At 44.5% G+C, this 9,671-nt stretch overlaps 1 protein-coding gene across 1 annotated transcript; it reads left to right on the top strand.

The window, feature by feature from the left end:
- The first annotated feature begins 1,822 nt into the window (after positions 1-1,822).
- LOC101943441 (olfactory receptor 51G2-like) lies at positions 1,823-2,758 on the top strand. Its single transcript, XM_005311436.1, has one exon. The coding sequence runs from the start codon at positions 1,823-1,825 to the stop codon at positions 2,756-2,758; it is 936 nt and encodes a 311-aa protein (XP_005311493.1).
- The last annotated feature ends 6,913 nt before the right edge of the window (positions 2,759-9,671 follow it).

Below are 9,671 nucleotides of genomic sequence, written 5' to 3' on the forward strand. Positions count from 1 at the left end.
AAAAGGGTGTGAACTTAGGAAAGCCCCTATGCCAACCGACTTCAATGCATTCTCTGTGTTAAAGGTCGCAGCCATATATGGGCCTTATGCTTTAGCTCATTACCATCTATCTAAGTGAAAGGTCCAAAATATATGTATGCTAACCTTGAGTTAGAACAACACATAGGATGTGGCCTGAAGTCACTTGTGTTACAGGCAAAATATACTCTAATATAAACTTATTATAATAACACAAATAATTAAACCCATAAGAAAATAAGAAACTTGTGAGAAAAGCAAGGAGGACAGTCTTAGATGTATCTCACGTATCTGTTACATATGTCAGTTTCTTTTTAGGACACTTCTGTGGTTGAAATCATGTACATATGTACCTGTGGCCAGACCTTCCCCTTAAACTCTATCTTCAGCTCCCAAAATACTTGGAGTTTTCCAAATAGTTGGGCTGTTTATCTGTGCAAAGATTATCTGTTCAAATGTCATAGGCCTTAAGCCTGATGATAACATGCTGAGGCTAATGACTTACAGGATACAGGTCTGCAGGTTTCTTACATCACTGCTGAATGTAATACAAATTAGCATCTCATGCAAAGCAGTGAATATGAAAATGATAAGGTGGCCCATTGGGCTACAAAGAAAGGGGAGTTTAATAGTGTTATATGAAATTCATGCACATCACCTGTTACATGAGCATGGTTAAAATAAGTTTCACGCTCAACTGGATATTAGTGCAAACCTAGTGTTTTCACTATTCAGCCGTCTGAAGTAATTGTCAGTGTTAGCTGGTAACTCGCCAAATATCCACTGAACCTTGATAGGGAGAGGATGCAGGTCCTGTGGGAATAAAGAGAAGTCTGTAGGATGACCGAATTCTGTGGATTCAGTCAAATTTGGCCAGGCAAAGCACTTCAGCTTCTCTTGGAGGGATTCTTGGGGGTCAGAGTGTATCATTGGGCGCATTTGGTAACGGAAAGTGAATAGAACTCGGGTCTGATCTAATTTACACATGTAAATCTGGAGTGATGCAGTTGAAGTCAATGTTAGTGAATTCAGAACCTGGCCCTAAGAAATTTTCCCATTTCTTGGAAAGAGACAGTGGCATAATTTGGATTCTCAAAAGTGGAGAAAATAAATAAATAAATAAATACAATGAGGCAATGGAACACGTTTATAAATAGCTTAAAAGCAGGACAGATAAATACAGTGGCCGTTTTCAGTGCTCTTGCCATGTGTTTGTACAGATGTCATGATGCAACAGGCCACACTCAGAGGTGCAGGGCAGAAAGGGTGTCTGTGTAAAAGTCACAAATGTAAAATCACACAGTGCTCAAGTAGGCTGCGAGACTCCCAGCAACAAGATATCAATGGGGCCAAGAGCTTAGCAGGATTCAAAGAGGGACTGGGTGTTTATATGGGTAACCAGAAAATCCAATTACAGTAGTGAGGATTATTTTTAAAGAAGTCTTGGAAGGGCTCTAAACCTTCCTGATTTACACCACAAAATATGTGTAACTACTGGGTGTCAGGAGGAAACTTTCCCTGGAAGCAGGTTTTCTCATAGCTGCCCATTGCAGGGCTTCTTCCACCTTCCGCTGCAGCATCTGGAACTGGCTACTGGGCTAGATGGACTACAGGCTGCAATGCCTATCTTCCTACCAGTGGTGTACATCCAAGACTATGTTTTTGATGATCTTCCTTGAGATCCTGGGAGTCTCTAGACTTGCACTCAGAGCAGAAAGGTGTCTCATTAAACATCATCTAGTCTCCTGTTCTTTTTCCTTTCAGGAAGGAAAGTTGAAAACTCCTCGGACCTGCCCAGTACATTATGTCAGCTGTCAATGACACCAAATTCAGCTTTGCAGTGTTCATTCTCACCGGGATACCTGGGACGGAAGACGTCTACCTCTGGATCTCTATCCCCTTCTTCTTAATATATGTTATTTCGATAGTAGGAAATTCAGTCATTCTGTTCATTATAAAAACAGATCCAAGCCTCCATGAACCCATGTACATTTTTCTTTCCATGTTGGCCATCACAGACCTTGGCTTATCGGTAACCACCATGCCAACGATACTTGGCATATTCTTGTTTAACTCTAGGGAGATCAGCCTCAATGCTTGTTTTGCTCAGCTGTTTTTCATCCACTCACTTTCATACATTGAATCATCCGTTCTCTTGTTGATGGCCTTTGACCGCTTTGTCGCGATCTGCAACCCCCTAAGATATGCTTCCATCTTAACCCTCCCAAGAATAGCCAAGATGGGACAGCTGTTTGTGCTAAGGGCAGTGGCCCTAATATTCCCACTGCCCTTTCTCCTGAAACGGTTCCGATACTGTCAAGCTAATATCCTCTCCCATTCCTTCTGTGTGCACCAAGAGGTCATGAAGTTAGCTTGTTCAGATATCACAGTCAACAGCATCTACGGCTTGTCTATTGCACTCTTAACAGTGGGGTTAGACTCGCTGCTCATCTTCCTCTCTTATGTGATGATCCTCAGAACAGTGTTGAGCATCACATCACACATGGAGTCCCTCAGGGCCCTGAACACCTGCGTCGCCCACCTCTGTGCTGTCCTGCTCTTCTACACACCAATGCTCGGCTTGCCTGTGATACATAGATTCGGGAATAGCTCTTCTCACTCGCTTCAGATTGTCCTGGGATATGTATACCTGCTGGTCCCGCCCCTGATGAATCCAATCGTGTACAGTGTGAAAAGCAAACACCTTCGTGTGAGGATAATCAGGGTGTTCTTCAAGTGACAAGTCAGTTCATCACCTGGCTACGGCACTAGTGACTTAGGAGACAAAAAACACGGACCACAGCCACCTATTCCATCCAGAACCGTTACATCTGAGATGATATGAGCTACTTACCTCCACTTTGTAGAGAGGTTCAGATGAGGTCTTAGCCCTGGCACAATGGGAGATGGATGTCCCCATCCACTGGTGAAGGAGGACAGTGCAATGGGGGAAGGAGACCAAGGGATGCAGTGACATGTACAAAGTTATTGTGTTTCTGGAGAGACAAGGGACTGGTGGGATGTTGGCCCATAAACAGCTGTATCTTTGGCTGCTCTGACTTCACAATTCCTGTTGATAAAGTTAATAAAGAGAATGGATGAGGATATTGTTTCCCATTAGACCTGACCTGTCACTTTCCCGGCTCTGGTTAAAAATCTACAGGCCATGAAAAAAGCTGTTCTACAGTTGCAGTCCTGGCCCTTCCTGAGAAATCTGGGCACTGCATGATCCAAGAGCGATGCACCATCTGTGGACAGAGGCTATTCGAGGAGCACGGGCACCCACCCTTCTCCTACGCCCTCAGAAAGGTGCTTGTGACTGAGTCATGTCAGAAACATGATTAATGCAGGAGCCCTGGGATAGGCCATTCAGGCCATTCTTCCCCCTGAGGCACCTCCCCCCCATAGCCCCAACCCTGCCCAGACTGGAAGCTGGAGCCTTGCCACGGTAAGAGCTGGCCAGAGAGTCCTGATGTTCCACCTTCCCTGGGCAGGAGGGCGAGGGGACCCGAGAACAGCCCCCAGCCCATGTTCCCACCCACCAGAAGATGCCACAAATTAAAGGTGGAGAGTCTGGGGCTCCCAACAGTAGCCTGGGCTCCCTGACCAGTTCTTACCACAACCAGCTCCGGCCAGGCTGGGGGCGGCACTTGAGGTGAAGAGGAGGAGCAGGGGGAAGGGCCGCAGGAGAAGCGGAGGAACAGGAGATGGGGTGTAAGGGGAAAATGAGGAGCAGGGGATGTAGCATCCCTGAACCAATGCAGACCCCTACAAGGAGGTCATTGGGGGAGGATGGGGCTGGGGGGTAGGAGAGGCACTTAGCTGTGGCCCAAATTCTTGTAGCGTCTGAGTACTTCTCGCTCTGTAACATATTTATCAGTACAACACCCCGTGCTGTAGGGCAATGTTATTAACATCACTAGGCAGATTCCAAGACCAGAAGGCACCATTGTGATCACTAAGACTGACTGCCTATATAGCACGGGCCAGAGACCTCCCCTGAAATAACTCCTAGAGGAGAGCTATTGGAAAAACATACTGCCTTGATTTAACTATTGTCAGTGATGGAGAATCAACCACAGCCAGTGATAAATTGTTTCCATGGTTAATTACCCTCATTCTTAAAAAAAAATACACCTTAGTTCCTTTCTGAATGTGTCTAGGTTCATCACATTATAAATTTCTCTGATAGACTGAAGGGCCCATTGTTAAATGTTTGTTCCTCATGCAGCTACTTACAGACTTTGGTCAAGTCACCCCTTAACAATAACACCCCTTTCTGTTAAACTAAATAGATTGAGCTGCTTCAGTGTATCACTCTAAAGCAGGTTTCCTAATCCTTTCATCGTTCTCTTGGTTGTTCTCTGACCCCCCTCCAATTTACTGACGTCTTCCTCCAACAGCAGGCAATAGAACAGGACACAATATTCCAGCAGTGCTCCCACCTGTGCCAAATACCCATGTAAAATAGCCTCTCTGCTCCTACTCGAGATTCCCCGGGTTATACATCCTGGATTACACTGGGTTTTTCAGCCATAGCACACCACTGACCTGCAAGTCTTTTTCAGAGTCAGTGCTTCCCAGGATTGGGTCCCCCATCCGGCAAGGATAGCCTGCGTCCCTTGTTCCCAGATGTAACTTTTACATTGAGCCATATTAAAATATATATTGTTGAGGCACAGAGGGATTTAGTGAGTTGCCCAAGGTCACAGATGAAGTCAGTGGAAGAGCCTGGAACTGAAGCCAGTTCGTTTGAGTCCCAGGCCAGCACTTTAACCCCTGAACCATCCTTCCTCTCTGGGGCTAGTGGCTGGAGAGGGGGCAGCTGGCGGCTCGGCATGCTGAGATTACCAGAAACCCAGGGAATTAAACTCCTGTGACATCACTAAACAGGAGCCCAAGAACAATTCCTTTTCCAGATGATAACGCTGTGACATTCATAGATTCATAGATTCTAGGACTGGAAGGGACCTCGAGAGGTCATCGAGTCCAGTCCCCTGCCCGCATGGCAGGACCAAATACCATCTAGACCATCTTTCTCCCGAATCTATGGAGGGGCAAATCCATCATCCAGGGTGCAGAGCAGGGTCAGAGTTGGCAAGCAACTCCATATGAGCTCCCGGTGTGATACAAAATGGGCAAATGTGACCCATATGGACATAGGCCTGGAAGCGACCACCTGGGTCAATGAGCCCAGTCCTCTTCCATGGCATGCGACCCTGGCATATTGTTCAGTGCATAAGCCTTTGTAAGCAGGGTCTGAATGCGTTCCCCCTGACGGCTAGCTGGGAGTTGAAGAGACTTCAGAAGCAAACGGTATTTACATGAAGACACCTAGTCTGCCTAGATATCCAGCAGATAGTGGTGTTGCTCAAAGTGATCTATTTTGGCTGGTACTGGGTTACAAATCATTGTCGTACTGAATGCAGGGGTAGTGAAATGTTGTTATCAATGTTATTTTCTTTACTGTATGAACAAAGGTGAGGAGAACTGTGCTTAACCTGTCCCAAATGAGAGGGTCACACTCAGCTGAAAGGACCTTGAGCTGGGGAAACATTCCCCTTTAACAGGCAAACAACTTGGGATATCCTTTCCCTTGTCCCAGCACACATGGCTGTTCAAGGACAATTGCTTGGAGATTGGGATAGCTCCCTTCATGGGCCAGTCATTACCCCTAACAGACACAGGCACATTTCCTTCACTGTGACAATTCTCCACACTGGCAACAGGTAAGATATAGGGATACGCATGTTCCACTCTCCTTCCCTTCCCAGACTGCTGATTAGACAAAGCCATCAGCTCTGAAGGCTGCCTAGGCTCATCTAAACTCTCTTTGCCTTTCCCTCCCTTAACAGGTCAATTGCTCTTTTCCACAAACATGAGCTACTTTAAGCACATGACATTTACCTGGGTCAGGCTGACTTCCCCAAGCTTTACTAGCCAACAATTCATCACTCACCAAGACTGTCCCCTTTCCTTCCTCAGTTAGGGCTTCAACCTGATCACCAACTTTAATTTGCTCTAGAGAAACATTTCCCTGAGCCTTATCTAATGCCAGATTTACTTCTGAGATACCAGACAGACACTCATTAACTAAACTAAAATTGATTAAAAAACAAAAGAGAGAGAGTCTGGTTAAAATATCTCTATACATCCAGACATGAGTTCAATTCATTGACGTGCAGATTCACAGCAGAGATGGTGAGCTTCGTAGTTGCAAAGAGTTCCTTTAGAATTCAGTTCTTAGGTCGGAGTCCAATGTCCAAATCTCATATTCAGGGTGTCCCAGTATAACTGGGACCTCAGTCTTGCGACTCAAACGTCCCCTGATGACGTCTAAGCAGATCTCAGATGACAGAATCAGGACCTAAGGATCTTTTATACAAGTTCATGTCTTTTGACAAGTTGGAGTTCCTCAGGGAACAAAAGGGAATTAGGATGACTTTGAAGGAGGTCCATCACCATTACTTAGCTATACAAAGTAACATAAGGCCATTCACAGGACATTTCAAAGAGAGTTCAATACTGAGATATCCTGTGTTTACAATTTATTTACACGATAGGATGTTCTTTTGACCTCTGAATGATCAGAATACAGCATAGACAGGGACTGTTGATTACATTTTCCACGCTATTCATACATATATAAATACACAAAACACAAACATTATCTCCCCATATGTCTTCTGTGGGTTATTTATTTTGCAAGATGTTTAACCCTTTCTAGCCAAGCATCACACACCCCTTTACTGCACCACAGCGCTAGACTTTGCTGAAACACAGACCAGCCATTCAGGATGTTTTTGAAAAATTGGAAAATGATTGTGACGTTGCACCCAATAATGCTTTATGGAAATATGTTCATAAATGTAAATATGACATAACTTGAATATGTTTTATGCAACATATACCATGTAACATATCCCTGCAAAGGTTATGATCTACTGAATATATTCATCCTATTTGTATGCATGTATCATTTTTGTATTCGAAGTTATGAATATTGGCTTTGTACCTGTTTGATTTTAAGTAGCCTTAGTAAGGCATTTGGTCAGTTTCTTAAGAAAGAAATTTGCAAGTTAAGTGCCCAATCAAGAAACACTTAACAGACAATAAGAAGAACAGGAGGACTTGTGGCACCTTAGAGACTAACAAATTTATTAGAGCATAAGCTTTCGTGGACTACAGCCCACTTCTCCTTTTTGCGGATACAGAGTAACACGGCTGCTACTCTGAAACTTAACAGACAATGGAACCTTGGAAGACTCCAATCCACCTAAGAAGTCTACCTGGGGAGGTTCAAGGTAGCATGTGAACAATGGCTGCTACCTGTAAAGTTCTGAGTCATGCATGGACATGTGACTGCCCATGTGACTCCAAAACTCCAGCTTGCAGCTGGATTCTGCATAGGAGAGAGGAGGGGGTCTCCACCCACAAGAGAAAGTCTATTTAAGCCCCTCGGAGACCCCTCCATTTTGTCTTCAGCTGGATCAAGAGGTAGCCTCTGCACCCCCAAAGGATACACGAAAGAAACTGGAACAAAGGACAGTAACCACGGAGGTGTGAGTGATTGCTGGACCCAGACTAGAAGGAGGCTAGTCTGTAAAAGAAACTTATTGGAATATCTCTGAGGCTGAGATTTCATCTGTGATCACTTTCTTACTGTACTAGGCTTAGACTTGCATATTTTATTTTATTTTGCTTGTTAATTCACTTTGTTCTGTCTGTTATTATTTGGGACCACTTAAATCCTATTTTTTATATTTAATAAAATCACTTGTTACTTATTAATTAAACCAGAGTATGTATTAATACCTGGGGAGGGGGGAGGGAGGGCAAACAGCTGTGCATATCTCTCTATCAGTGTTATAGAGGGCGAACAATTTATGAGTACGCTTTATACAGGGTAAAACAGATTTATTTGCGGTTTGGACCCCATTAGGACCTCCTGTTGGGAGCTGGGCATCTGAGTGCTGTAGACAGGAACACTTCTCAAGCTGTTTTAAGTTAAGCCTGAAGCTTTTGGGGGATGTTGTTCAGACCTGGGGCTGAGTTTGTAGCAGGCTAGTGTGTCTGGTTCAAACCAGGCAGGGCACTGAAGTCCCAAACTGCCAGGGAAAACGGGCTCAGAGGTAGTCTTGGCACATCAGGTGGCAATTCCCAAGGGGCTTCTGTGATCCAACCCATCACAATGATATAGAACCACTATAACACTCCCCTTTCCTGCACCTTAGCTCTACTCTTTGCTGAATCACTCACCAGTGGTTCTGTTCTGTCAGGACTTTTTGGGAAGTCTTGCACAGGCACTGCAGAGGGATTTTGTTCATCACCCTGAATGTAAGAGTTGGAAACAGCTTCTGGTCAGTTACCAGGAGACAGTATCATACACCTGTTCACTGAACAAAGGGTTAATAGCTCAAACCCATTGCAAACACTATGTGGAGTACTATTGAAATACTTTCTAAAGCAAAAGCCATTAAGCAGTAAAGTTACCACTGCTCCTTCCTGTAGAGATTCCAACAACGCTGCTGTTGGCTTTCAATATACATGCACGTCATGAAAGTTTGGTTTGCAATATTTGTATTATAATGAAAAATTTACACATTTGAATTTTGACCAAAACATGTAAACCCACTCGTTCCCCTCTGATCATCTTTCAGAGATGATTTCTTAGGTTAAAGTGGGACTTAAATGTAGCGTCTCTTATCTGGATTTCTTCAGAACCTGAAAAGATCACATTTGTTCTTTAGTACACACATGTCAACCCAGTCTTTCCCCTCTGATCTTCTTTCAGGGATGATTTCTCAGGTTAGAGTGGGACTTAAATGTAGCGTCTCTTATCTGGATTTCTTCAGAACCTGAAAAGATCACAGTCTCAGCCCTCATTCAGTCACTTGTCAGCAAACAAAAGTCTAGTAGTTCCTCTGTCCCTGGGTTAATAGTTGGCTGGTTCTCCTCAGGTTCTGTTCTGTCAGTCTGTGGCCTGTATCCAGAGTGGCAACAGGCACTGGGATCAGTATAGAGAATATTTATTCCCTGACCTCTCACTCTCCAGTGGACCCCAGTTCTGTTATTCAGGCACGATGAGGGTTTGCAGGAAGTGGATTTCAAAGTCAAATGCATGAGTATTCATGGAAATGGAACTTCATTTCACACATGAAAGTAGTCTATTGCTCTCTCTCTCTCTCTGAGTGTCTATGTCCTGTATTCATGAAACCCATGTGACCTGAGAATAGCGTTGTGACAGACGAATGGGGGCTAGTGCTGCCACCTAGGTGTGTGATCTTGTAGCATGAGGGACAGAGGCTCATGGTTCAAGCTAGAGCTGGGCTGGAAAACCGAGACATTCCCCCCTTACCCCTCCCCCATAAAACAGTATGACCCAAACTAAAATGTTTCCTTTTTATCCATTCTCTGGGGTGAGTTTTCATAGAAAATGGATCATTTTTCTCTAAAATTTCAACTGCCACGATACTGGCCAGCTGCAGCTGCCTGGATCCCCAGGAGAAATTGGGACTTTTCATCTGCTTCTCCCTCGTAACATAAATGAAGGCTGCACTGGTGGAGTCTATGGCGGCACTCTGGGTATGGAAAGGTCAAAACCTCCCAACCAGTCTATGGCTGAGGATTTATGCCCTTCAGCTACACCAACT

Source organism: Chrysemys picta, chromosome 1, assembly GCF_011386835.1.
Source record: "Chrysemys picta bellii isolate R12L10 chromosome 1, ASM1138683v2, whole genome shotgun sequence".
NCBI classification, from domain to species: Eukaryota; Metazoa; Chordata; order Testudines; family Emydidae; genus Chrysemys; species Chrysemys picta.

Coding starts and splice junctions, on each gene's coding strand:
- LOC101943441 (XM_005311436.1), top strand. CDS start 1,823: ATGTCAGCTGTCAATGACACCAAATTCAGCTTTGCAGTGTTCATTCTC.